The sequence below is a fragment of the Ranitomeya imitator genome, chromosome 1 (genome assembly GCF_032444005.1).
Source record: "Ranitomeya imitator isolate aRanImi1 chromosome 1, aRanImi1.pri, whole genome shotgun sequence".
NCBI classification, from domain to species: Eukaryota; Metazoa; Chordata; class Amphibia; order Anura; family Dendrobatidae; genus Ranitomeya; species Ranitomeya imitator.
In genome coordinates, this window is record NC_091282.1 from 422,326,618 (window position 1) to 422,353,505 (window position 26,888).

Below are 26,888 nucleotides of genomic sequence, written 5' to 3' on the forward strand. Positions count from 1 at the left end.
TCTTGTGGCCCCCACAAACCCAGTGTGTTATGCATAAAAATAAGTAAAAACACTTTTTTTTTCTTTTCCAAAACAAGTTAACACTAATTGACTCCTTCCCCCTTCCAAGTCCCCCTCACTTTCCAATAAACTATTACACACTCACCACCCCACCAAAACATTTTTGAAGTAAAAAATGCTATTTAAAAAAAAGTGAAATATTCTGTAATATCAAATGGTTAAATATATTGACCCCCATTTAGCACTGACTTGAAATACTATATGTCACGAAAAAACTCTCAGAATGGCGCGGATAGGTGACAGCATTCCAAAGTAATTAACACAGGTCATTGCAAAAAATGGCATAATTTGGGTCCAAATAGGCCTATAGAACGAGTTAAAATGGCAAATAGGCCATAATTTTATTTTTTGTCGTTAACCCAAAGGAAATAAACGTGTGTCATGTAAGGGCCTGTTCACACTTGCGTCCAGGTCCGTCAGGAGGCGATCTGCAATGGATCTGACCTCCTGATGACCCCGGGCGAGGCTGGCGGGATGCCAGCATTCCGTTACCCATTATCATTGAAGCGAACAGACTGCTTCCGCTAATCACGGCCATCTGCTCGCTTCAGTTTTGCCGCGATCTGCTACATTGAAACAACTAAACGTAAAACAGCATTGAAGCGAACGTGCAGCTTTTGCTACTCGCGGCCGTCCACTCACTTCAGTCTTGCCGTGATCCGCTCCATTAGAGCTGAACGAAAAGTAGAACATGTTCTACTTTTCGTTCTGCTTCAACGTAGTGGATAGCGGCAAGACTGAAGCGAGCGGATGACTGCGAGTAGCAAAAACCGCCCGTTTGCTTCAATGCTAAAGGCTGGCAGAATGTCGGCATCCCACCAGCCTCGCCCGGGATCTTCAGGAAGTCAGATCCATTGTGGATCGCCTCCTGACGGAACTGGGTGCAAGTGTGAACGGGCCCTAACCTGTGTAATTGCATTTATTTTCTGTGAATAATAAATCCTATTAGGCTCCATGACACATGAGCGTGTTACTTTCTGATTTAGCATACCTATTTTGTATGTAAACACTCGAATTCGCATTCCATGTTAAAGTATAGGGAGTGTATCACACTCAGTTTGGAAACTGAGTGTCATTAAAAAAAACTAGTTTTTTTCCTCAGTCATCAAAACTGTAAACTCTTGTGCTTTGATGACCGAGTCACAATTCAGTATGAAAGCGGAATTGCTTCTTATGTATTTGTACAGAATGGCCCTCTATGGAAATCCGTTTGCAATCAGTTTTGCAAACACATTGCAATAGTGATGCATCCATCCATCCATGGAGGCCGGAAAGCAGTGGTGTGGGGGAGGGAAGTCATACTTACCATCAGCTGTACTGTCCAGTTCCTGCTCTCACAACTGCTGCCAGCCGAAGTATACATAACTCTCGACACTATCTCCGTCCATTCCCGCATACTGCAGGTGTGGCTAACCTTCTTTCTTTGCCTCCTGACCACGCTAGGCCCAATGATGACATGGCACTAGCATATGAGTTGCGAGGGAACGAGCAGGTGACCACTCGTTCTCTATCAATGCCGACGATAGTAGCATGTCATAATGTGTGACGTTGGACTCTATGCAGTGCTTTTCTGTATACCTTTGCTTCTGTGTCTAAAAGCGAACCATTCGGCATTCGCATTCCCTATTAGACTGGCATATATTCTGTATGAGGCACATTGACATCGGCCTGCCTCCGCATTCTGACCAACACTGAAGTTTCGTGATCGAAATCATAAAAACCAGCTCTGAGCCAAACATGAGAATGAAAAACAAGGCAAACTACAATATTTCATGACAAACATTTGTACATTTATTGACATCATTAACTGATGTAATGAAGAAACCAACAAGTAGTTGTAAATAATTGCCTGTGAACTATTTACAATATGTGTGATCAAATTCAGTGTGGATGTATTCAGCTTCACCCTTACCCAAATTCACCCACAAATTGTCTTTTTCATTGGCACTTGGTTTGGGACATGTCTTCAGATTTTCCTTTCTCTTTTTTGTAGAGAAAAGCCTTGTTTGTTTCTGAATCTTTTTGTTTGGTGGCTCCCTATTTTTCATCCTTACAGTTAAGTCATCATTGCTATATTTTGATAATAGATTACCAATGTCTTTTTGAGCAGCTTTAATGGTGTCTGCGGATATCTCATTAACTCTAAAGCAACTGGCCAGAACCTCAGAACTACTAATCAAAGATTGCCTCTGTGAAGATGTACAATAATCAAGAGGCACGTTAAACTTTAAAATATCTGCCATTAACTCATCGGCTTCTGTGGTCTCTGCATGGGTGCTGGTAAGCGTTTTGGGGTCCTCTGTTAAACCCAGCCGCACAACTGCATGAATATGTTTGCAAATGTTTCCTTTTATTAAGTGATCCAAACAAGAACAGGTGTACATGTGGACGCAGATCTGGCAAAGAGAACAGGTTAAAGGGCAGACATTTTTAAGGCTGCACTCTGTCACCTCTTCTTTGGTCACAACATAGCTATGTTTTAAATCTGAGGCCTGCACCTCAAAGACTGCGTTCTTTGAATGTACTACAATCATACTGTTGCTAATTGCCAAGCTCTCAATGTGAGAATTTTGCATTTGAGTAAGTCGATGAGAAGGCGTCTTTTTTTTTCGAATCAATCTTTCAAACATTTTGTTCCTTGTAAATTTCATTAGTGCCGACACACACTTATCCAGCCGTTTTATTTTTTTACCCTCCAAATACATGTGTTTAAACACTCTGTGAAAGGATTCGAGATACATGTTTGTATTTATTCTAAGGCCCTTTCTATAGCAATATGCCCAAGTTTCAGGTCGCTTAGCATAAACTGCACGAAAATATCTGGCAAACTCTTGGGTATCTTCATCTTCACCTAATTCTTGGAGAAAAAGCTGTAATTTTTGGAGGAAGGAAGTTTCATTACATTCTTTTTGCAATAAATGTAATACCTTGTATGCCATCACTCCTTTACGGTGACACTTTATTTTGGAATGGACATTGGATTGCCAGTTTCTGTCTACGTGCCAACTGCAAAGCAGGCGATGCTTTACAGGACCCATCACTTCCTCCCAGGCATTGAGGAATGCGGGCTCATCATCACTCATAAATATGTTGCAGATATAATTTACTGGCATCGAATTAGCCATTTTAACTGCAAGGAAAAATCTTTTATATGCAATTGTATCCTTCCTGTTTGTGAAACAAAAAGCGATAGGGTATCCTGAAGCATACTCATCTACAGTTAATATTGTTAGTAACTGGAAATCATATCCATTCGTTCCGTGAGTGCCATCCACACAAATAATGTCACGTCCAAATTCTAAAAACATTTTCTTTTGATACGGTGTCATGATGACAAGTAAAAAATCTTCATCATTTAAATGTGGAGATCCCACCACCGTCTTATCTGACTCCTCCTGCCTTTTGTAGAAGACGACTGGGTGATAGTCCATGTTATCCTCTAAAAATGAATTCACCCAGATCTCAAGACTGATGGCATCATTTTGGTGGAGACGATCCTTTTTCAGATTGAACTCTGTAGTTATATTGCGCATGTCCATTTTAGTCTGAAGATGAATACGCTGGAAATGCTCGCTATTAAGACAACTATCTCGAACTAAATCAAGGATGGTTGATAGCGGTCTTCCAGATTCCAAGAGTCCTATGAAAGATGAATATTTAACCAATGATCAGTTATACTTCAACTAATTCAATGTCACTTCAATAACAAACACTAATTTTTTAAAATGAGTAAATCGTTTTCATTTTTTATATTCAATGACCATTAAGTAGTAATCTACTTCTGCATGTATGGCTACTTTCATGTCAAGCAACATGCCATCAAATGTATTTCAATTGGATATATATCTATCTATCATGAGTTGCTAGCCAGCCGAGGCGCTCACTTGGAGAAGGCAGATGGCATGGGTTGTTTGGTTCCTACATGTGAAAGTGTGTTATGAAGGCTGTATAGCCAAAAACTTTAACACCGATGGGGAACATTGCTAGCTATGGGGGACACTGCTGTCTAATGGGGAGCACTGCTGGCTAAGGGGGGACCTGCTGCTGGCTAAAGAGGGGACCTGCTGGCTACAGGGAGGACTTGTCCGGGGGCTGCAGCTGGCTACATGGAGCAGCAGACAGACCCCCCCAGGAGCCCAATTCCCACTCCCAACTTATACTCAAGTCAACAAGTTTCACCACTTTTTTTATGGTTACATTTGGGGCCTTTACTTATACTCAAGCGTATATATATATATATATATATATATATATATATATATATATATATATATATACACATATACACAAGAAAAAAATGTGGACTTTATTGCCTGAACGGCGTGGCAACGTTTCGGATATCAAATCTTTTCTCCTGCTTGAGAAAGGATTTGATATCCGAAACGTTGCCACGCCGTTCAGGCAATAAAGTCCACAATATTTTTTATTATTTGGTGCTGCTTTTCTTTTTTTCTTGTATTGTTCGAGGCCATTTGGATTGCTGGCTGGATGAGCTTTGCACCGTGACTGAAGGTATTCTCTGGATGCTGTTCCAAATTTTTTTCACTCTATATATATATATATCCTATATAATAATCACGGATGTGAACTTCCATCTGTATGTCCCATTTATTTTTGTGACGTCACATCCGTCGCCACTTAGGAGCCGCTGATACCATTCGGACGACGGGGGGGGGAAGGGGTTGAGCTCCTGTCACTTTACCCCCGCCGACGAAACACACCCGAAGCGACCCCGTTGCTCCCTCCTCTCTCCTCCACCCAGATCTGTCTGCCCCCACCCTCCCCTTGTGCTGCCCCGATGCCCCCGCTAGCTATGGGGGACACTGCTGTCTAATGGGGAGCACTGCTGGCTAAGGGGGACCTGCTGCTGGCTAAAGAGGGGACCTGCTGGCTACAGGGAGGACTTGTCCGGGGGCTGCAGCTGGCTGCATGGAGCAGCAGACAGACCCCCCCAGTAGCCCAATTCCCACTCCCAACTTATACTCAAGTCAACAAGTTTGACCACTTTTTTGTGCTTACATTTGGGGCCTTTACTTATACTCAAGTGTGTGTGTATATATATATATATATAGCAAATGCAAAAGGAACAGCCAGACAGCACCACTGCCAGGAAGAACAAAGTGGGAACCGCTCACCTGTGTAAAGCCAGGATATCTGATCTTGGGTGGAAATAGAGCGCATTCGCCGATCATCCAGTGCAGGAATCTTTATTCAAACATCGTGCTGTACATCTTCACGACTGGGGGTGCTGTACAGAGAGTGCGGCAAAGCGGGACGACTGACCCGTTGAAGCGCCAGCCAGGCATGAAACGGCCGTCGTCCCGCTTTGCCGCACTCTCTGTACAACACCCCCGGTCGTGAAGATGTACAGCACGATGTTTGAATAAAGATTCCTGCACTGGATGATCGGCAAGTGCGCTCTATTTCCTTATACATTCACTATATATATATATATATATATACACACATGTATATATATATATATATATACACATATATATATATATACACACACACACATATATATATATATATATATATATATATATATATCCTATATAATAATCACGGATGTGAACTTCCGTCTGTATGTCGCATTTATTTTTGTGACGTCACATCCGTCGCCACTTAGGAGCCGCCGATACCATTCGGACGGGGGGGCTCCTGTCACTTTACCCCCGCCGGCGAAACACACCCGAAGCAACCCCGCTGCTCCCTCCTCCCCCACCCAGATCTGTCTGCCCCCACCCTCCCCCTGTGCTGCCCCGAGGCCCCCGCACCTCCGCCGGCCACGCTCCTCTGCCGCCGCCTCCTCCGGTGTGCAGCTCCTCCTGTGTCCAGGGTGAGCTGCTGGAGCTGCCACACACCGGCCTGGAGAGGTATTCTTTCTCTGAATAGGACCTGCCAAGATGTCACAATCACGCACCTCTCCTCCTGCCCGCATCTCTCCTCCTCCTCCTGCCCGCACGCCTCCTCCTGTCCACACCTCTCCTCCTCCTGCCCGCACCCCTCCTCCTCCTGAGCCGCCGTTAACTCTGCTAACCACTGAGCCTCCGTAACCTCTGCTAACGACTGAGCCACCATATACTGTCCTAACAAGTGAGACACCATAAACAGTGCTAACCACTGAGCCACCGTACACACCATATAAATCCCGAAACAACTGCTTCCTTTCTAGAGAAAGGACTCTACTATTCAGAGGCTATTTCTAGGGCACCTGTTCATTTCACCGCCCTCCCGGGCCTTAATCTAGTATATATATATATACACTTACGCCCCCTTGTTGAGGAAGCCGGTCAGGCGAAACGGCGCTGTCGGGGTCGCTGTGGAACGCACCCGGTTTGGATCACTTACCCATGTAAGTTCATATCATTCATATTATTGCTTTCTGGTATTAGGAGCCTGTGAGGAGATCCACATTGAGACTGCTATATGTAGCTTGGTTTAGCACTTTGCTCCTTAGTACTGGGAACCTGTTAGGATATCCATATTGAGACTGCTCCTCAGTATTAGGAGCCGGTTAGGAGATCCACATTGAGACTGCTGTATGTAGCTTGGTTTAGCATTTTGCTTCACAGTATATGGCAGGTGTGCGTTGCGCCATATAAATTATTTATTTAGAAGGCTTTTTAGCCTGTATGATGTCCATCTAGGCGACACCTTATTAGGCCTATACTACTTTTTATATTTAGTTGCCACGTACACTGTCATATGCGGTGATTATCTGGGATTCTCTATGAGGACTATTTGTAGCATGTTTTGCTGTGTCCTCATTTAGAGTTTAGTTTAACCTTTTCCAGATTTACTTAGATCTTTGGTTTATTAATCTATAATACATCTGTATATCATTGTGGTATTTCACTCATTCTCCGTACCTATATTACCATACTGGGTTATTTCGCATTATGCTATGTACTTTTTGTGATCCAGCTGTGTGTTGTTCCGAGCGTGTATGTTTTTATATTAGAATTTTTTCTGCTGTTGAATTTTTATTGTCATGAATAAATAGTATTTTATTCTATGATTTTGGCCATAGCCTCTGTTTTCCTATCATATGGTGTGATGGGAAAACAGGATTTTTGGTTGCTTACCGTAAAATCTGTTTCTTGAAGCCTCCATTGGGGGACACAGGAACCATGGGTGTATGCTGCTGCCACTAGGAGGCTGACACTATGCAAATAAAGTTAGCTCCTCCTCTGCAGTGTACACCCCACCGACTGGCATTATACTCTTCAGTTAGTGAGAAAGCAGTAGGAGATAATGAAACAAGGTTGAAAAACCATAACCACAAACTTGAGAACTGTAACGTGAGAACAGTCATAGAACAGATAACAACAGAAAACATTGGGAGGGAGCTGTGTCCCCCAATGGAGGCTTCAATAAACAGATTTTACGGTAAGCAACCAAAAATCCTGTTTTCTTTATCGCCTCTCATTGGGGGACACAGGAACCATGGGACGTCCCAAAGCAGTCCCAAGGGCGGGAAAACAGACTTCCATCAGGTCAGAGGACTCACCACTGCCGCCTGCAGGATCCTTCTGCCTAAGCTGGCGTCCGCCGATGCGTAGGTATGGACCTTGTAAAATTTGGCGAACGTGTGGATGGAAGACCAAGTTGCCGCTTTGCAAAGCTGTAGGGCGGAAGCCCTGTGGTGCACCGCCCAGGAGGCGCCGACTGCCCGGGTAGAGTGAGCCTTAATCCCAGGAGGGGGCACTCTGTTCTTGACCCGGTAAGCCTCCAAAATTGCCGTTCTGATCCAGCGAGCAATAGTCGCTTTAGAAGCCGGCTGGCCTCTGCGCGTGCCATCAGGAATGACGAAAAATGAATCCGTCTTCCGGAAAGAGGATGTTCTATCCAGATAAATCCTCACTGCCCTGACTAGGTCCAGCTTGTTCAACGATCGCTCCAGAGGATGAGTCGGAGCCAGACAAAAGGAAGGTAGAACGATGTCCTCGTTGAGGTGGAAGGTGGAAACCACCTTAGGAAGAAAAGAAGGTGGAGGTCGGAAGACCACCTTGTCCTGGTGAATGACCAAAAACGGAGGGCGGCAAGACAGTGCCGCCAGCTCGGAAACGCGGCGAATGGACGTGATGGCCACAAGAAAGGCCACCTTCCAAGATAAAACTGATAGAGGAATCTCCCTAAGAGGTTCAAAGGGAGAAACCTTCAAAACGTCCAGTACCAGGTTTAGGTCCCATGCCTCCACAGGGGCCCTGTACGGCGGGACGGCGTGGGCTACCCCCTGAAAGAAGGTCTTAATCTGTGGCCGAGAGGCCAAGGTCTTCTGAAAGAGGATGGAAAGCGCAGAGACCTGACCCTTCAGGGAACTAAGAGCCAGGCCCGAATCCAGTCCTGCCTGAAGGAAGGCCAAAAGAGAAGGCAGGGAAAAAAACCATAGGCGGCACGCGGTTGGACTCGCACCAACGGAAGTAGGCCTTCCAGGTGCGGTAGTAGATCCTGGAAGACGAAGGCTTCCGAGCCTGAATCATGGTGTGAATCACCCGGTCCGAAAGGCCGGACGCTCTTAGAACCGCGGTCTCAACAGCCACGCCGTTAAACTGAGCGACCGAGAATTCGGGTGGCAGATCGGACCCTGGGACAGCAGATCGGGCCTGTCTGGAAGGCACCAGGGAGCGTCCGCGAGAAGGTTGACGAGCTCCGCGAACCAAGCTCTCCTGGGCCAATCCGGGGCGATCAGGATGACCGGCACCCCTTCCGCTTTGATCTTCTTCAACAGTTTGGGAAGTAATGGAAGGGGTGGGAACAGATAGGGCAGCTCGAACTGTGACCAAGGAATGGCCAGAGCATCGACGCCCACTGCGAGAGGATCGCGTGACCTGGAGACGAATTGTGGAACCTTCCTGTTGATTCGAGACGCCGTGAGATCCACATCCGGAGTTCCCCATCGAAGACAAATCTGATGGAAGACCTCCGGATGCAGGGACCATTCCCCTGCCGCGAGACCCTCGCGGCTGAGGAAGTCGGCGGCCCAGTTTTCTACGCCGGGGATATGCACCGCGGATATCACCGGAATCGTTGCCTCTGCCCAAAGGAGGATCTTGGATACCTCGGCAAGGGCCAAGGAGCTCCGAGTCCCCCCCTGTTGGTTGACATATGCCACAGCCGTGGCGTTGTCTGTCTGGATCCGGACTGGAAGGCCCCTGAGGATCCTTTCCCAATGGCGGAGGGACAGAAAGATGGCCCGAATTTCGAGGACGTTGATCGGCAGCGCGGACTCCTGCAGCAACCAACGGCCCTGAACCGTCAGGTGGCGAAACACCGCACCCCAGCCGATCAGGCTGGCATCCGTTGTCACCACCTGCCAGTGAACCGGAAGGAAGGACCTGCCCTGGGAGATGAGTGGAGACGTCAGCCACCAGTTGAGAGACCGCTTGACCCGAAAGGAGAGTCTGATCGGCCGATCCAGGGAGAAGACTGACCTGTCCCACTGAGACAGAATGGCTTGCTGAAGGGGTCGAGAATGGAATTGGGCGAAGGGAATAGCTTCCAAGGTAGCTACCATCCTCCCCAGAACCTTCATGGCCGATCGGAGGGAGGGAGGCCGAGGACCCTGGAGCAAGAGAATGTCCCGACAAAGGGTGGATCTCTTGTCCTTGGGAAGGAAGACTCTGGACTGAAGAGTGTCGAAGAGCATGCCCAGAAAGATGATGCGCTGAGAAGGAATAAGGCAGGACTTCTTCCGGTTGACCAGCCATCCGAAACGGGATAAGGTGTCGAGAACAATGGACAAGCTTTCGTGGGCCTGAGCAAAGGACGGAGCCTTGATGAGGATGTCGTCGAGGTATGGAAACAGAACCAAGCCTCTGACTCTCAAAATGGCCATCAGCGCCGCCATGATTTTCGTGAACGCCCTTGGCGCGGTTGCGAGACCGAACGGCAGGGCGACGAACTGAAAATGATCTTGTTGCACTGCGAAGCGCAGGAAACGGTGATGTCCGGGAAATATTGGAACATGTAGGTAGGCGTCCTGGATATCTATAGAGCATAGAAATTCCTGAGCCTCCATGGAAGCAATTACTGAACGAAGGGATTCCATCCTGAAGTGTCTCAGGCGAACCCTCCTGTTCAACAATTTGAGGTCCAGAATGGGACGAACCTTGCCGTCTTTTTTCGGTACCACAAAGAGGTTCGAGTAGAAACCCGTGTACCGTTCCTTTTCTGGGACGGGAACGATTACCCCGGACTTGAGCAGAGAAGCGATGGCTGAGAAGAAGCCCGGAACTAGAGCGGGGTCTCTTGGAGGACGGGATTGGAAGAAACGATCCCGAGGTCGGGAAGCGAACTCTATTTTGTATCCCGAGGATACAACTTCCCTGACCCATGCATCCTCTACTGCGGAAATCCAGACGTCCCTGAAAAGGAGAAGACGGCCGCCCAATCTGGGAGTTGGGCTGGAGTCTTGCCGAGAGTCATGCCGAGGTGGATCTTCCAGTCCTGGGCCTGGAGGATCTACCCTGGGAGAAACGAGGACGCCAGGACGGAGTGGGCCTAAAGGACACCGCCTTCTTCTCTTGACGTGCCTGTGGCCTCTGTTGCTGCTGGGAAAAGGAGTTTGACGCAGCGAAGCGACGAAAAGGCCGAAAAGAACGAAACTGTCGTCTAGGAGGAGGGCGACGAGGCTTAGCCTGGGGGAGAAGAGAACTTGTACCCCCGGTGGCGTGCTTAATTATTTGGTCCAGCTGGGAACCAAAGAGGCGAGAGCCCTGGAAGGGCAGACTAGTGAGGGACTTTTTGGAGGACAAGTCCGCCTGCCAGGCCTTGAGCCAAACGGTCCGGCGGATGGCAACGGCATTGCTGGAAGCTTGAGCCGCACAAGACGCGACATCCAGGGAGGCGGAAACCAGGTATTCACCAGCGTGGGAAATCTGGTTGGCAAGTTCCGCTAATTGCGCGGGAGGCGCTCCATCCAGGATACCTCGCCGAAGATCCTTGGCCCATTTTGAGATGGATTTTGAAGCCCAAGTGGAAGCAAAAGCTGGACATAGAGCCGCTGAAGCCGCTTCAAAAGCAGATTTCGCAAAGGATTCTATAACTCTATCGTTAGAATCCTTCAGAGATGCTCCGCAGAGGAAGCACCGTGTTGGTGGACAGCCTGGAAACAGGGGGGTCCACCGAGGGAGAGGCCGTCCAATTGGCGGAAAGTTCTGGAGGAAAAGGATATAACACACCCAGGCGTTTCCCCCTCTGAAAACGCCTAGTGGGGTTCTCTCTCTCTCTGGACACGATTTCCTCGAATTCAGGATGAGGAGCGAAAAATTTTGAAGGTGGTTTGGCCCGTCTAAACGAAACCGCCTGATCTGCGGGTTCCGTAGAGGGATCCTTGATGCCACATGTTTGGTTTATTGCCCCAATGAGGTTCTGGACTGTCTCACTCATGGTGGCGATTTGGTTAGGATCCAGCTCCGAAGTATCCTCCGAAGGCGCATCAGATAATGCCTCGCCTGACTCAGGGGAGGAGGATCGGTGGGACACCAACCGCGGGGGAGGGCCGAGCGGCGAGATGGAGCGCGAAGAGGACTCAGACCGACGTTCCTGTCTGGACCTTTTGTGGCTTATCAAGGAGAGCTCTGGCGGCGGTTCCTGTGACCCGCTGGCTACGGCCGGGGCCTGCAGGGGTAACCGATCCAGCGCGGACACCAGGGTTTGAGATACCCGTGTTAAATCGGCCACCGATTGTGACAGAGAGGCGGCCCATCCTGGGATGGGGGGATCACTCTCGGGCGGAACAGCCGGGGGATCCTGGGCGGTGGGAACAATCGGGTTGCTGCAGGACTGACACAGCGGGGAGGACTGACCTGAGGGAAGTTTGCTGTTACAAGACGAACAAGCGAAGTACGTGACTAAGGCAGAAGAAGTAGGAGGGCGAGAGCGGCCCCCTTTAGAGGTAGACATTTTGAGAGGTCCCTGAAGATGCCAGTGGGTTAGGGGACAGTTGGGGCAGAGGGGGGTGTCAGTCTGCAGTGCAGCTACTCACGGACCCGTCCTGGAGGATGTCCCACTTGCCAGAGGAGAACTCCTGCCTGCTGGATTCTGTGCAGATTTTTGCCCACGGAGGATGCAGAGGCGAAGGTGTGGGGCGCGCTGCGTGAGCTCCTGCAGCTAAGAAGCGGTGAGCACAACAGACGCTGTTCCTGGAGGAAGGGGGCGGAGCCAGACAGGGGGGCGCCGATGAGCAGGCACAGTATGTCGGGCGGGAAAAAAAAAGCCCGCCCGATGGAGAAGGAAGTGGGCGGAGCGCGGCACCGGAAGTAGGCCCCGGGAAAAGCCGGGGCCTAAATTAGAAGCCGGTGCCCGCTGAAAAGAACCCCCGGGGCGCAGACGCTGCCCGGCAGAGCGGCGCTGAAGCCGCCGCATGCCGCCGGAAAAGAGTCGCCGGAGTAGGCCCCGGAAAAGCCGGGGCCTAAATTAGGAGCCGGTGACCGGAGAGAGGATCCCCGCGGCGCAGACGCTGCCCGGCGCAGACGCTGCCCGGCAGAGCGGCGCGGCAACCGCCGCATTTAAGAGAGGGAGCGCTGCCGCCGGTGAAGAATCGCCGGAGTAGGCCCCCGCTGGCTGTGGAGGTGAGCGACGCCCCGCATAGAACGCTGAGGGGGGAACGCTGAGGGCAGCTGGTACGTCGCAAGTAGGCCCCGGGAAGAGCCGGGGCCTAAATTAGGAGCCAGCGACCGCTGAGGAAAATGCAGGCAGGAGTGTGCCGCAAGCAGGCCCCAGGAGGCCGGGGCCTGAAGGAAGACGGCGACCGCTGGAGGAACGCGATGGGGCATGGAAAGGGTAGCCACCGCGCAGGGAACGGGGAAAGTGCTGTAAATGCAGCGATGACCCGCCTGGGAACCCCTTTAGAAATACTCACCTAGTAAAATCCCCCGTCGTCTGCTACTAACCTTGAGAAGGTATCAGACGTCCATAGGAGCTGCTGATGGACGTCCTCGTCTCCTCCGACCGACAGGCTCTGGTGGGCGAGTGGGTGGGGAACGGGCCAGGACCGGACTTCTGAGCACGCTTGTGCGCCAGGCTCTTGGTCCTGCTGAGGGATCTATGAGGATACGGGATGGCAGTACACGCCGTACTCATAGTCCGCTTGTGGGACTACAGGTGTGACTGCTCACCCTGTATCCCATCCGGAAAAAACCTGAAAAGAAACGACGCACATTGAGGTAGATAAGGGTCTAAAGAAAGACCCGTGTCCACCTCCTACTGACACTAAGCTAAACTGAAGAGTATAATGCCAGTCGGTGGGGTGTACACTGCAGAGGAGGAGCTAACTTTTTTATTTGTATAGTGTCAGCCTCCTAGTGGCAGCAGCATACACCCATGGTTCCTGTGTCCCCCAATGAGAGGCGATAAAGAAATTGGTTTTGAGATGAATTACTTGAGGTGTGCTCTATATTGTATATGGACATATGATATTATTATATATATATATATGTATATATATATATATATATATATATATATATATATATGTATATATATATATATATATATATATATATATATATATATATATATATATATATATATATACACACACACACATACATATACTGTATATGAATAGGGCCTCGCATTTACCAGCAATTTCTGTGCGGTCGTCTCTAGATAGCGTTCGATGTCCCAAAGACATGCTGTGGCCTACATGTCGCTTATAAAATGTAACTCTCACATTTTCAGCTCCTTCTTTCACGATGATAAAAGATGGACACCTTGCTTCTATCTTACATGACCCTTGTGATTTTAACTTCTTCTTTCGATCTGTTCCAACTCTGGACCTGTATGAACCATCTCTATTGCAGCTGAAATATATCAAGTATATAAATCTTTTTTGTGTATAAAGCACAATATATAATACATGAGGAATATGTGAGAAAACAAAAATACTTGATAACTAATTTTAAATAAATTATGTCATCAATATTGATTTAAATACCTACATAGAGCAACACATTTTGTACTGTAAGTCCATGATGGAGTGATAATCCAAAAAGCATTGAGAAACATTTGCAATATTGGTTTGTACAAATTGCTTTGTATGCAAAATGCTGCAAACAGATGTTAATCTGATTGCAGCGTTGTACATCCAGGTCGGCTGCCTGGCCACCAGAAATGCTGGTTTCCAAGCAGTGGGGCCGCAGTCCATAGGAGATTCACTCTGACTACAGCGCTGCCAGGGGCTGATGCCTCTTCCGTCTGTGGCGCCCTGTGCCAGGAGCCCACAAACCACTTAGTTCGCCAAGGGGAAGCTCCACACTGAGTGTCCACACTACACACAACCCCATAACCTCCAGACCAGTAGGGGGAGCTCCACTGGTTACTGCAGACCAGATCCCCTATAAATACGGGTCTTGGAGGATAGCGCACCAGAGCGTACAGATGCTAGGAGAGCTGCAGAAGCAGAGTGTAGCTGAGACTGGTGACTACAGAAAAGTCAGGCGTAGTAGCAGTGGGAGAGCCAGAGCCAGAGTGTGGGCCAGAAGAGTGAGGTCCGAGGCAGAGGCGAGAACCAGCAGCACTGGGACAGAGAGATAGAGACTTGCCGGTCTCAACCCAGAGAAGCACTGGATATTGGAATCCGAAGTCTGTAGCTGCCTAGAGTAGACTACAGAGAATCCACAGACCCCGAGGAGGTTTAGCCTCCCGGTAAACACCTGCAGCACCAGTCAACGAAGGGGTTAGAAGCTGAAGAGCCCGTGGATGTACACCGCAGATTCCCAGCATTAGGAACCCTTTAGGAAGAGAACCCTTCAGTGCAGCAGAGACGGGTGCGAGCTAGAGAAAAGGACAGCACAGGACGGTGTAGTTACACACACGAACCGATCCAGACACTCAGAAAGAAACTAAGGAGGCCTATACCTCACCAGTGTGGAGTCTACCGGAGGTGCACCCTTCTTCCCGGACGGTACCTGCTACATCATCACCAGTAAAGGTACAGAACAGAGACTCAGTGTGTGTGTCCGTCTTTATTGCGAGCTCCCAGCCAGTCCATCCCTTGAGCCCCAGGAACTGTACCCTACCTGTAGGGGGTAAACAAAACAGCTGCAGCCCATCGCCCCGGAGGTCCCTAGCAGCGCCGGTATGAGTTATCGGACATGTACAGGTAGCGTCACGAAGACAATCAACTCCCCTGTAAATACCCCTTATTGACTGCACCGCCAGGGCCACGGAGTCAGGCCGGTGGCCGTGACATCCCCCAGCAATAGAGAGGCCTGACACCCGAGTATCCCCACTGCCCTGGGACGGGTCACTTCTATGTTCTTGAGCGTTGTCTAGCATTGCTAGAGAACGAGTGGTCACCTGCTTCATGCCACAAAGTGCGCTGTGAGCCAAGTGTCTGGTGTTGCTAGGCTGCACTAAAGAGGATGAGCAGGAAGAGGCATCAGGAGACAGGCCAGGTGTGGGAGGTATCAGGATGGTAAGTATGACTCGGCCCCCTCTGGTAGCAGAGGGGATCCTCAGGAATCCCGTTCTGACTAGGGCATCCATCTGAATATATGTACAATTTGCTTTTTGAAACTAGTGAATGGACAGTGTACAAAGTGCTTTCCGGAGACAGCCATTGTACTGAAATGCCTATCAAAACAATACTACTTTGAAAACAATTTAAAAACACACTTGACACTTTCTTGAAAGTGCTACAACTAGTGTTGACAAGAAATTGCTAGCAATATCTATTTTGAAACTCAGTTTTTAACGTGTTGTGCATGTCCCTAAACTTTAACATGGGATCAATTGCAAAGCGATATTTCACTGCAAACACACTTTGAAAAATTGCTTTTACAAACGCTTGGGTGGCCTTATGCAGCAAATATTGGAGTGAAATTTAGTTTTTCAAAGTTAACACCTCCACCAACTCCATGTACAAATCACAACAAATGTCGCTATTCTTGCAGCAGGTTTTTCAAATGCACAATTGCTGGCAGATTTGGAATTTAAACACATCAGCAAATTAATCGCCTCATGTACTTACTGGAACAGCGTTCTCTTTTTTCCATTAGCGAGCAGTTTTGATCCGGTGTGTTTCACATATAGTGATTGGTTTTCATTTTCTTCTTTCTTCTTCCATGCTTTAAAATCTAAAGTGAAATAAATATTATAAATACCCTGAGTAGTATGACATCTACAGTGTTTATATGATACTAGATGGCAGCCCGATTCTAAAGAATCGGGAGTCTAGAATCCATATATACTTTATTTATTCAAATGTAAGAATAATACAATTAATAAATAATAGTAAGAAAGAACAAAAATAATAGGCAGTATATGGAGAAAACACCAAACAAAAGTTCAAAATTGGTGTGAAAATGTCACTGAACCACTTCACAACTAAATATATATAGTTTTGGTAAATGGTATTATCATTTTTTTGACGAAATTCGGCAGGAGCTTGAAGAGCAACGTCACTGGGCCCGCCTCCACGCAGTAGAAACTTGCTGTGAGGTAAAAATTCAAAAATCACACCAAAATGGCGGGCGGAGTGTGTCACAGTACGGCACGTTTCTGATTGGTCGCTCGCAGCAGGCGGCAACCAATCAGACACTGGACACTGTTGACGTCACTTATCTCCGGACATTAGCTCCGGACAAAGCCACGGAAGTTGGCACAAATTGCAGGAAGTAGTATTCTAGGCAATTATATAATAGACTGGAAGCAAATATTAAGCTATGAGCAATATTGTTTCAATAGCTATACAGTTTGTCACCCCTTGCCACAACCCAACCGATGCATTCATGCTTTTTTGCAAGGTGAATAGTCAGACTATTAAAAAAGTCTGAATGAGCAACTGCTACAAATAATGTATTGTTTGGAGTAAAGGCCACATCACACACAGCAGGATCGCTACAATCTCGCTGTAAAAAGTGACGTCACAACAAGATCCATAGCGATCTTGCTGTGTGTGACAGGTAGCAGCGAGCAGGCCCCCGCTGTGAGGTCGCTGCTCACTGCTGAAAGTTCAGCAGCTTATTTCGTTGCTGGCACCCGTCACCTCGCTGTGTATGACAGGTATTAGCAACAGCGAGCAGCAATCCTCATAGCGGGGCCCTGCTCGCTACTGCTTTGGGACAGCACCCGGGTCACAGAGAGAACCGGACGCCACATCCTGGAGCTCCTCGCATCTGCGGCCGGTGATGCGGCAGCTGCGGGACCGCCTGGACCAGTAACTAGAATCACCGGCCCGGGCGGAGGCATGGCCAGAACCGCAGCGATCTTAATGCGGTGCTTGATATGTTAATGCATTAACATAGTAAATACAGGCATTAGAAAACGGCCCTCCAGCGATCTGAGCCAACCGGCGGTCGGCTCGTTATCACTGGAGGGTCATTTAGTATGACGGTACCCTATTTGCTTACAAACATGTTTATAATAGGTGTGATTGAGCACTGTAGTGCACGGCTAGAACATACTGTCACACAGGACAGTTTGAAGTTAACAATTTTTGTTACTTGATATTTGACAAAATGACGCAAGCATAGCCATTGGCAACAAAATATGAACATGTACATACAGATTATATACTCAATAGATCTAGAAAGTCCATATAGATATAGCAGTCTTACCTTCCATACAGGCAAAAGCTAGTTCTTCTTTTTCCATTGGCATGCCATGTTTCTCTTCCATATGACCTGCAAGATCCTCGTAACATTGGACTCTGCTGTCACACATGGGGCACGCCAAAGGCCCCCCTAAACCCACTTCCATATCATGAACATTCCTCATGTGTACATTCACACTATACTTTTGAGTAAAAGTCTTGGCACAAACTGTGCATGTTGGTTTGTTTTCAGCCATTTCTTCTCACAAGGATGTCACAATCTGTACCAGACCACCTAAATTTTTGGTAGGAAGTTATAAGGAGTCAAAGTTCATCAGCAATTTTTCATTTTTCCACCAAAATTTACAAAACCATTTTTTTTAGTGATCACATCACATTTGAAGTCCCTTTGAGGGGTGTACACAACAGAAAACACCCAAAAGTGACACCATTCCAAAAACTGCAGCCCTCAAGCTACTCAAAACTACATTCAAGAAGAATTCACCCTTCAGGTGCTTCACAGGAACTGAAGCAACGTGGAAGAAAAAAATGGACATTTTAATTTTTCTAACAAAAATGTTCTTGTAGCCTCAATTCTTTCATTTTGACATGGGCAACAGGACAAAACGGATCCTAAAATTTGTTGGGCAATTTCTCCTGAGTACATCAATACCTCATATGTGGTCATAAACCACTGTTTGGGCGCATGGCAGGGTTCAGAAGGGAAGGAGCGCAATTTGACTTTTGGAGCTAATTTTACATTCAAAAAGTGAAATGGCGCTCTGTCCCTTCTGAGCCCTGCCGTGCGCCCAAACATTGGTTTATAACCACATATGAGGTATCAGTGTACTCAGGAAAAATTGCCCAACACATTTTAGGATGCATTTTATCCTGTTGCCCATTTGAAAATTAAAAAAATTAGGCTAAAATAAAATGTTTGTGAAAAAAAAAGTACTTTTTCATTTTTACAGATCAATTTGTGAAGCACCTGGGGGTTCAATATGCTCACCGCCCATCTAGATCTAGATTTGAATGGAAAATCAGCTCAAATTGTTAGCGGACACCATGTTGCGTTTGGAGAGCCCATGTGTGCCTAAACATTGGAGCTCCCCCATTTTGAAAACTAGACCCCCCCAAGGAACCTATCTAGATGCATAGTGAGCACTTGGAACTCCCAGGCGTTTCACAAATTGATCTGTAAAAATGAAAAAGTCCTTTTTTTTTTTTCTTACACAAAAATTTTCTTTTGTCATTTTTACGGATTCATTTGTGAAGCACCTGGGGGTTCAATATGCTTACCGCCCATCTAGATAAGTTCCCTGGGGGGTCTAGTTTCCAAAATGGGGTCACTTGTGGGTGAGCTCCAATGTGTAGGCACACAGGGGCTTTCCCTACACGACATGGTGTCCGCTAACAATCTGAATTGTTAGCAGAAACAATGTCGCATATGGAGAGCCCCTGTGTGTCTAAATATTAGAGCTCCCCCACAAGTGACCCCATTTTGGAAACTAGGCCCCCCAGGGAATGTATCTAGATGCATAGTGAGCACTATGAACCCCCAGGTCCTTCACAAATTGATCCGGAAAAATGAAAAAAAAAAATTTGTGGAGAAAAAAATTACTTTTTTTATTTTTATGGATAAATTTGTGAAGCACTTGGGGGTTGAAAGTGCTCACTATGCATCTGGATACGTTCCTTGGGGGGGTCTAGTTTCCAAAATGGGGTCACTTGTGAGGGAGCTTCAATGTTTAGGCACACAGGAGCTCTCCATACGCAACATGGTGTCCGCTAACGATTGGAGCTAATTTCCTCTCAACTTGTTAGCGGACACCATGTCGCGTATGGAGAGCTCCTGTGTGCCACCAGCACAAGGGCAACTGGAAGAGTTGGGGTACAGCACCAGAAAATGGCACCTGTAATGAATGCGCTATTTTCTGGAGTGGCTGTGAGTTAGAATTTGCAGCGTGGGGGGCCACAACATTTGGGTCTCTCCACAATGAGGATTGCAGCCCCCCAACTGCCAAGTTGTACCTGGCTGGCAACCAAAAATACGGCAAAGCTCCATGTCATTTTATTGGTAGAATTTTTTTTAAAAATGACGTGGGGCTTCGACCATATTTTTGGTCCGGCCAGGTACAACTTGGCAGCTACGGACTGCCACCAACCTCCAGCTACCTCGTTGTACCTGGCTGACAACCAAAAATACAGCGAAGCCCATTTTTTTTTTTCTAGGACTAACTCTAGAAAAAAAATGACGTGGGGCTCCGCCATAAGGGACCCCTATCCATCCATACACCCCCCCGCCATAACGTACCCCCCTATCAATCCGTACTCACCCCCCGCAGTAAGGGACCCCCTATCTATCCTTACTCACCCCCCCCCGTAGTAAGGGACCCCCTATCTATCCGTACTCACCCCCCCGCAGTAAGGGACCCCCTATCCATCCATATATGGACCCCCGCCATAAGTGACCCCCTATCCATCCATATACGGACCCCCGCCATAAGGGACCCCCTATCTATCCATACACCCCCCCGCCATAACGTACCCCCCTATCTATCCGTACTCACCCCCCTTCCCCCCCGCAGTAAGAGACCCCCTATCATCCATACACGGGCCCCCGCTATAAGGGACCCCCTATCCATCCATACACGGGCCCCCGCCATAACGTACCCCCCTATCTATCCGTACTCACCCACCCCCCCCCCGCAGTAAGGGACCCCCTATCCATCCATACACGGGCCCCCGCCATAACGTACCCCCCTATCAATCCGTACTCACCCCCCGCAGTAAGGGACCCCCTATCTATCCGTACTCACCCCCCCCCCCGTAGTAAGGGACCCCCTATCTATCCGTACTCACCCCCCCGCAGTAAGGGACCCCCTATCCATCCATATATGGACCCCCGCCATAAGTGACCCCCTATCCATCCATATACGGACCCCCGCCATAAGGGACCCCCTATCTATCCATACACCCCCCCGCCATAACGTACCCCCCTATCTATCCGTACTCACCCCCCCCCCCCCGCAGTAAGAGACCCCCTATCATCCATACACGGGCCCCCGCTATAAGGGACCCCCTATCCATCCATACACGGGCCCCCGCCATAACGTACCCCCCTATCTATCCGTACTCACCCACCCCCCCCCCCGCAGTAAGGGACCCCCTATCCATCCATACACGGGCCCCCGCCATAAGGGACCCCCTATCCATCCATACACGGGCCCCCGCCATAAGGGACCCCCTATCCATCCATACACGGACCCCCGCCATAAGGGACCCCCTATCTATCCATACACCCCCCTGCCATAACGGACCCCCTATCTATCCGTACTCACCCCCCCGCAGTAAAGGACCCCCTATCCATCCATACACGGACCCCCGCCATAACGTACCCCCCTATCTATCCGTACTCAAAACCCCCCCCGGGCCCTGTCCCCTTCTCTGAGCCCCCCGCGCCCTCTCCCCCCCAAAGGGTTAATACCGGTAGCAGTGTCTGTCCGCTGAGAAGGCGGGAGAAGGGGGTTGGGGCGTGCTTCGCTGGGAGAGCACCCGCCCACCTGCTATTACAGCCTCGGGCGGAGTAGCCCTAGCTACTGCGCATGCGTCCGGTGCGCGCGGCCGTGCGGACGCGAGTGCCGCGCGTGCATGTGGCGCATGCGCAGTCATCATATATCCCTGCCCACAATGCCTAGTCCTGTACACACCTATCACTGGCCGGTATAACCCTATGGCGGCGGACTGGGGGCTGCAGAAGGTGTAACGTTCCCCCACCAGTTAGGCACGTGTAACGCGAGGAGGTGCCACTGGAGGGCGCTGTGACGAGCACATGGCCACACAGCTCAGAAACATCCTCCGAGTCCAGGACGGTAAATAGCCCATGCGCCCACGTGAGGGTCCAGGCTGCTCGCGAGTGGAGAGCCGGTGATGGCAAAGCGGAAATGTGAGCAGCCGCTCATCGCTGTGCTGCCGCCGTGTAAGAGGCCGCTGTGCGAGCTGCCCCCGTACCCCCGGCACTGCCCGCCGCACGCCATGCAGGTGTCCGCTAAGCGGAAGAGAAAGCCGGAGCCAGAGGCCATTCCCTCCCCGGACTGTGGGCGGCCGCCACCGAGAGACGGGACCCCCGACCCTTCACATCCCTCCAGCAAGAAGCCGAGGCCGGCGGAGAATCAATGCACCACAGCCGCTGCCTACCAGTGCCAGGTACCGGCGGACCCCCGTCAGTGAGCGCTGCTGTATGGCTCCAGGAAGCTGGCATGCAGGAGTGCCTGGTGCTGCCCCCCTGGCCGGGTCTGCTGGGAGCTTGCGCTGCCCCCCTGGCCGGGTCTGCTGGGAGCTTGCGCTGCCCCCCTGGCCGGGTCTGCTGGGAGCTGGCGCTGCCCCCCTGCCCGTGTCTGCTTTGGCCTGGCGCTGCCCCCCTGCCCAGGTCTGCTTTGGCCTGGCGCTGCCCCCCTGCCCAGGTCTGCTTTGGCCTGGCGCTGCTCCACTGCCTGGGTCTATTGGGAGCTGGCACTGCCCCCCTGCCCGGGTCTGCTTTGGCCTGGCGCTGCCCCCCTGCCCGTGTCTGCTTTTGCCTGGCGCTGCTCCCCTGCCCAGGTCTGCTTTGGCCTGGCGCTGCTCCACTGCCTGGGTCTATTGGGAGCTGGCTCTGCCCCCCTGCCCGTGTCTGCCTTGGCCTTGCGCTGCTCCCCCACCCGGGTCTATTGGGAGCTGGCGCTGCCCCCCTGCCCGGGTCTGCTTTGGCCTGGCGCTGCCCCCATGCCCAGGTCTGCTTTGGCCTGGCGCTGCTCCCCTGCCCGGGTCTATTGGGAGCTGGCTCTGCCCTCCTGCCTGGGTCTGCTTTGGCCTGGCTCTGCCCCCCTGCCCGTGTCTGCCTTGGCCTGGCTCTGCCCCCCTGCCCAGGTCTGCTTTGGCCTGGCGCTGCTCCCCTGCCTGGGTCTATTGGGAGCTGGCGCTGCCCCCCTGCCCGTGTCTGCCTTGGCCTTGCGCTGCTCCCCCACCCGGGTCTATTGGGAGCTGGCGCTGCCCTCCTGCCCGGGTCTGCTTTGGCCAGGCGCTGCCCCCCTGCCCGTGTCTGCTTTGGCCTTGCGCTGCCCAGGTCTGCTTTGGCCTGGCGCTGCTCCCCTGCCTGGGTCTATTGGGAGCTGGCACTGCCCCCCTGCCCGGGTCTGCTTTGGCCTGGCGCTGCCCCCTGCCCGGGTCTGCCTTGGCCTGGTGCTGCCCCGGTCTGCTTTGGCCTGGCGCTGCCCCCCTGCCCGTGTCTGCTTTTGCCTGGCGCTGCTCCCCTGCCCGGGTCTATTGGGAGCTGGCTCTGCCCCCCTGCCCGTGTCTGCCTTGGCCTGGCTCTGCCCCCCTGCCCGGGTCTGCTTTGGCCTGGCGCTGCCCCCTGCCCGGGTCTGCCTTGGCCTGGTGCTGCCCCGGTCTGCTTTGGCCTGGCGCTGCCCCCCTGCCCGTGTCTGCTTTTGCCTGGCGCTGCTCCCCTGCCTGGGTCTATTGGGAGCTGGCGCTGCCCCCCTGCCCGTGTCTGCCTTGGCCTTGCGCTGCTCCCCCACCCGGGTCTATTGGGAGCTGGCGCTGCCCCCCTGCCCGTGTCTGCCTTGGCCTTGCGCTGCTCCCCCACCCGGGTCTATTGGGAGCTGGCACTGCCCCCCTGCCCGGGTCTGCTTTGGCCTGGCGCTGCCCCCTGCCCGGGTCTGCCTTGGCCTGGTGCTGCCCCGGTCTGCTTTGGCCTGGCGCTGCCCCCCTGCCCGTGTCTGCTTTTGCCTGGCGCTGCTCCCCTGCCCGGGTCTATTGGGAGCTGGCTCTGCCCCCCTGCCCGTGTCTGCCTTGGCCTGGCTCTGCCCCCCTGCCCGGGTCTGCTTTGGCCTGGCGCTGCCCCCTGCCCGGGTCTGCCTTGGCCTGGTGCTGCCCCGGTCTGCTTTGGCCTGGCGCTGCCCCCCTGCCCGTGTCTGCTTTTGCCTGGCGCTGCTCCCCTGCCTGGGTCTATTGGGAGCTGGCGCTGCCCCCCTGCCCGTGTCTGCCTTGGCCTTGCGCTGCTCCCCCACCCGGGTCTATTGGGAGCTGGCGCTGCCCCCCTGCCCGTGTCTGCTTTGGCCTTGCGCTGCCCAGGTCTGCTTTGGCCTGGCGCTGCTCCCCTGCCTGGGTCTATTGGGAGCTGGCACTGCCCCCCTGCCCGGGTCTGCTTTGGCCTGGCGCTGCCCCCTGCCCGGGTCTGCCTTGGCCTGGTGCTGCCCCGGTCTGCTTTGGCCTGGCGCTGCCCCCCTGCCCGTGTCTGCTTTTGCCTGGCGCTGCTCCCCTGCCCGGGTCTATTGGGAGCTGGCTCTGCCCCCCTGCCCGTGTCTGCCTTGGCCTGGCTCTGCCCCCCTGCCCGGGTCTGCTTTGGCCTGGCGCTGCCCCCCTGCCCGGGTCTATTGGGAGCTGGCGCTGCCCCCCTGCCCAGGTCTGCTTTGGCCTGGCGCTGCTCCCCTGCCCGGGTCTATTGGGAGCTGGCTCTGCCCTCCTGCCCGGGTCTGCTTTGGCCTGGCGCTGCCCCCCTGCCCGTGTCTGCTTTGGCCTGGCGCTGCCCCCCTGCCCGGGTCTGCTTTGGCCTGGCGCTGCCCCCCTGCCCGGGTCTGCTTTGGCCTGGCGCTGCCCCCCTGCCCGGGTCTGCTTTGGCCTGGTGCTGCCCCCCTGCCCGGGTCTGCTTTGGCCTGGCGCTGCCCCCCACCCCCTTTCCCCGCTCGGGTCTGACTTGGCCTGGTGCTGCCCCCTCCCCGCCTGGGTCTGACGGGACCACTAACTTGTATTTTGTTTGTTTTTTTTGCAGAAAGATGAAGCCTTCCGTGAATACAATTCTTTCCACTTTTGGAGGTCTCCTTTACCAGACGTGGATTTTTCTGAGTTAGTGGCCGGCACTTGTGATGGAGACAAACAGCCCTCGTCCGCGGGGACAGAAGCGCTGGAGGAAATGGACGGCTGACTGGAGTTGGAATGATTTCTATGCAGCGTGGCTTAGCGTATCCAGCTATGGTGCCTGAATCGAACACTCCGGCCTATAAAGGAGAACACTCGCTGCCAAATAACTTCTGGACTTAATGTTCATGCAGCCTTTTCGGAAAGTGCGGCCTCCTGGAGCGGGTGGTGTATTCCACTGCTCCTCTGTGTGCATCCATGGAATGGCGGGATAGGCGAGCTGCGATATGTGGGCGGAAAGGAGCCGGGTATCTCCAGCCCGGGGCTGAGCGCCAGGAAGGAAAGGAGCGTTCTACTCACTGCTTCTTCCTGATCATGCTCCTTCCCCATAGCTCTTCGATGGCACACACATGTACAGCATTGAGCTGTCCTTTACACTTAGGTGAAATACTTCTAATGTTCTGCTTTATTCTGGGCACACACTTTAGTGCCATGTTTTTGACAGCATTCCTACTTAGCCCAGTAAAGGCTGAAAATACTACATTCTTTACAGGTTAATTTATAATCTTTTCAACTCTTAAAGGAAAGCAGAGTTCAAATGTTTAAAATCAATTGTTCTGGAAGCCTGTAGCCACTAGGGGGCGCTACCCCCTATAAATGGATGGACGGGTTTACTTGAGCTGTGTGCGGTGAAGGCTGCAGGTGGACAGAATGTTATCTGCCAGACTAAGCTCCAAAGAAAGCTGCCCGCTCCGGCTGATGATGTTCTGTGAAAGCCACATTTCCCTGGCAGTGGGCGCTATTGGAGAAACCTAATATTATGCTACACGTTCAAACAAATTCCAGAATATATAATTAAGAGTTGTCCACTACTAGGACAGCCCCTTCTTAAAGGGAACCTGTCAGCAGGATTGTGAACTACACACAGTGTCAAGTCGGCGCCGTTATACTGATTAAAATGATACCTTGGTTGATAAAATCCATCTTATGGTTGTTCTTTAATCTTTATATAATGTGTGCAAAACTGTAAAGCGCTGTGGAATATGTTAGCGCTATATAAAAATAAAGATTATAATTATTATATTTTCAGTTTGTAGTTAATGAGATTCTCGTGCCCTAAGGCGGGGTTGGTGTATGTGGTGCTCTGATTATATACTCCTAATATCTAGGTCTAGTGACCGGTCAGCAGTCTGCATTATGAATATATGATCAGAGCACCACGTACACCAGACCTGCCTTAGGGCACGAGAATCTCATTAGCACAACACTGAAAATAAAGATTAACAACCACAAGACGGATTTCATCACCCAAGGTATCATTCAGTATAACGGCGCCGACCTGACACTGTGCATAGGTTACTGTGCCCAATCCTGCTGACAGTTTCCCTTTAAACTCAATGATTGACCACCAATAAAATAATAAAGCCTATACTCGCCTCTTGTGCCAGCTCCGTTCCAGAAGTGTCAGCACTCGCGGTCCTGGGGCTGTGATGTGGTGGAATGACATGTGCCCAGCGCCCAATAGTCAAGTCCGGGTTCCAGATGACCCCTGCTTTCCACTTCATGCTCAGTTTGTGCAAATACAGAGACGGTGAAGCCAGTGCCGATTGTGCGCCCATGTCACAACACCGTATTACAGCCCCTGGGAGAGCAGGTGCCCAAACCGTGGGAACGATGCCCACACAGGAGGCTAGTATAGGCTTTATTATTTAATCAGAACTGAACATTTAGTTTAACCCCTTAGTGACCGAGCCAGTTTTTACAATTCTGACCACTGTCACTTTAGGAGGTTATAACTAGTGTTGAGCGATACCGTCCGATACTTGAAAGTATCGGTATCGGATAGTATCGGCCGATACCCGAAAAATATCGGATATCGCCGATATCCGATACCAATACAAGTCAATGGGACATCAAGTATCGGAAGGTATTCTCATGGTTCCCAGGGTCTGAAGGAGAGGAAACTCTCCTTCAGGCCCTGGGATCCATAGGGAGGTGTAAAATAAAGAATAAAAATAAAAAATATTGATATATTTACCTCTCCGGCGGCCCCTGAACTCAGCGCGGGTAACCGGCAGGCTTCTTTGTTCAAAATCAGCGCTTTTAGGACCTGAGAAACACGTCCCGGCTTCTGATTGGTCGCGGGCCGCCCATGTGACCGCCACGCGACCAATCACAAGCCGCAACGTCTTTGAAAGTCATTAACGCGCTCATTTTTCAAAAATGAGCGCGCTAATAGCTTGCGGTGACGTCGCGGCTTGTGATTGGTCGCGTGGCGGTCACATGGGCGGCCCGCGACCAATCAGAAGCCGGGACGTGTTTCTCAGGTCCTAAAAGCGCTGATTTTGAACAACGAAGCCTGCCGGTTACCCGCGGACTCACCAGG

At 51.0% G+C, this 26,888-nt stretch overlaps 2 protein-coding genes across 4 annotated transcripts; one reads left to right on the forward strand and one right to left on the reverse strand.

Moving 5' to 3' along the window:
* Positions 1-1,828: 1,828 nt before the first annotated feature.
* Positions 1,829-21,238, reverse strand: LOC138675200 (uncharacterized). 3 transcript variants are annotated; one of them, XM_069763247.1, is made up of 5 exons: positions 21,096-21,238; positions 17,634-17,903; positions 16,046-16,151; positions 13,654-13,874; positions 1,829-3,700 (listed from the first exon to the last, which is right to left on the reverse strand). In XM_069763247.1, the coding sequence occupies exons 2-5, from the start codon at positions 17,863-17,865 to the stop codon at positions 1,917-1,919; spliced, it is 2,343 nt and encodes a 780-aa protein (XP_069619348.1). In that variant the 5' UTR covers positions 17,866-17,903; positions 21,096-21,238; the 3' UTR covers positions 1,829-1,916. The 3 variants fall into 3 exon arrangements, with proteins under 3 accessions (XP_069619348.1, XP_069619355.1, XP_069619341.1); XM_069763254.1 differs by having other exon boundaries at positions 17,634-17,699; positions 21,096-21,198; XM_069763240.1 differs by lacking the exon at positions 21,096-21,238 and having other exon boundaries at positions 17,634-18,273.
* Positions 21,239-21,286: 48 nt separating this feature from the next.
* LOC138675220 (uncharacterized protein C9orf40 homolog) lies at positions 21,287-26,492 on the forward strand. The gene is made up of 2 exons (XM_069763267.1): positions 21,287-21,814; positions 24,417-26,492. Exons 1-2 carry the CDS (start codon positions 21,539-21,541, stop codon positions 24,567-24,569), a joined length of 429 nt encoding a protein of 142 aa, XP_069619368.1. The 5' UTR covers positions 21,287-21,538; the 3' UTR covers positions 24,570-26,492.
* The last annotated feature ends 396 nt before the right edge of the window (positions 26,493-26,888 follow it).

Excerpts from the sequence above, each read along its gene's own strand:
- LOC138675200 (XM_069763247.1), bottom strand. The coding sequence starts at position 17,865 with ATGGCTGAAAACAAACCAACATGCACAGTTTGTGCCAAGACTTTTACT. Across the intron at positions 16,152-17,633 it reads AGCTTTTGCCTGTATGGAAG|ATTTTAAAGCATGGAAGAAG; the intron begins GTAAGACTGCTA and ends ATTTCACTTTAG. Across the intron at positions 3,701-13,653 it reads CGACCGCACAGAAATTGCTG|GACTCTTGGAATCTGGAAGA; the intron begins GTAAATGCGAGG and ends CATCTTTCATAG.
- LOC138675220 (XM_069763267.1), top strand. The coding sequence starts at position 21,539 with ATGGCAAAGCGGAAATGTGAGCAGCCGCTCATCGCTGTGCTGCCGCCG. Across the intron at positions 21,815-24,416 it reads CCGCTGCCTACCAGTGCCAG|AAAGATGAAGCCTTCCGTGA; the intron begins GTACCGGCGGAC and ends TTTTTTTTGCAG.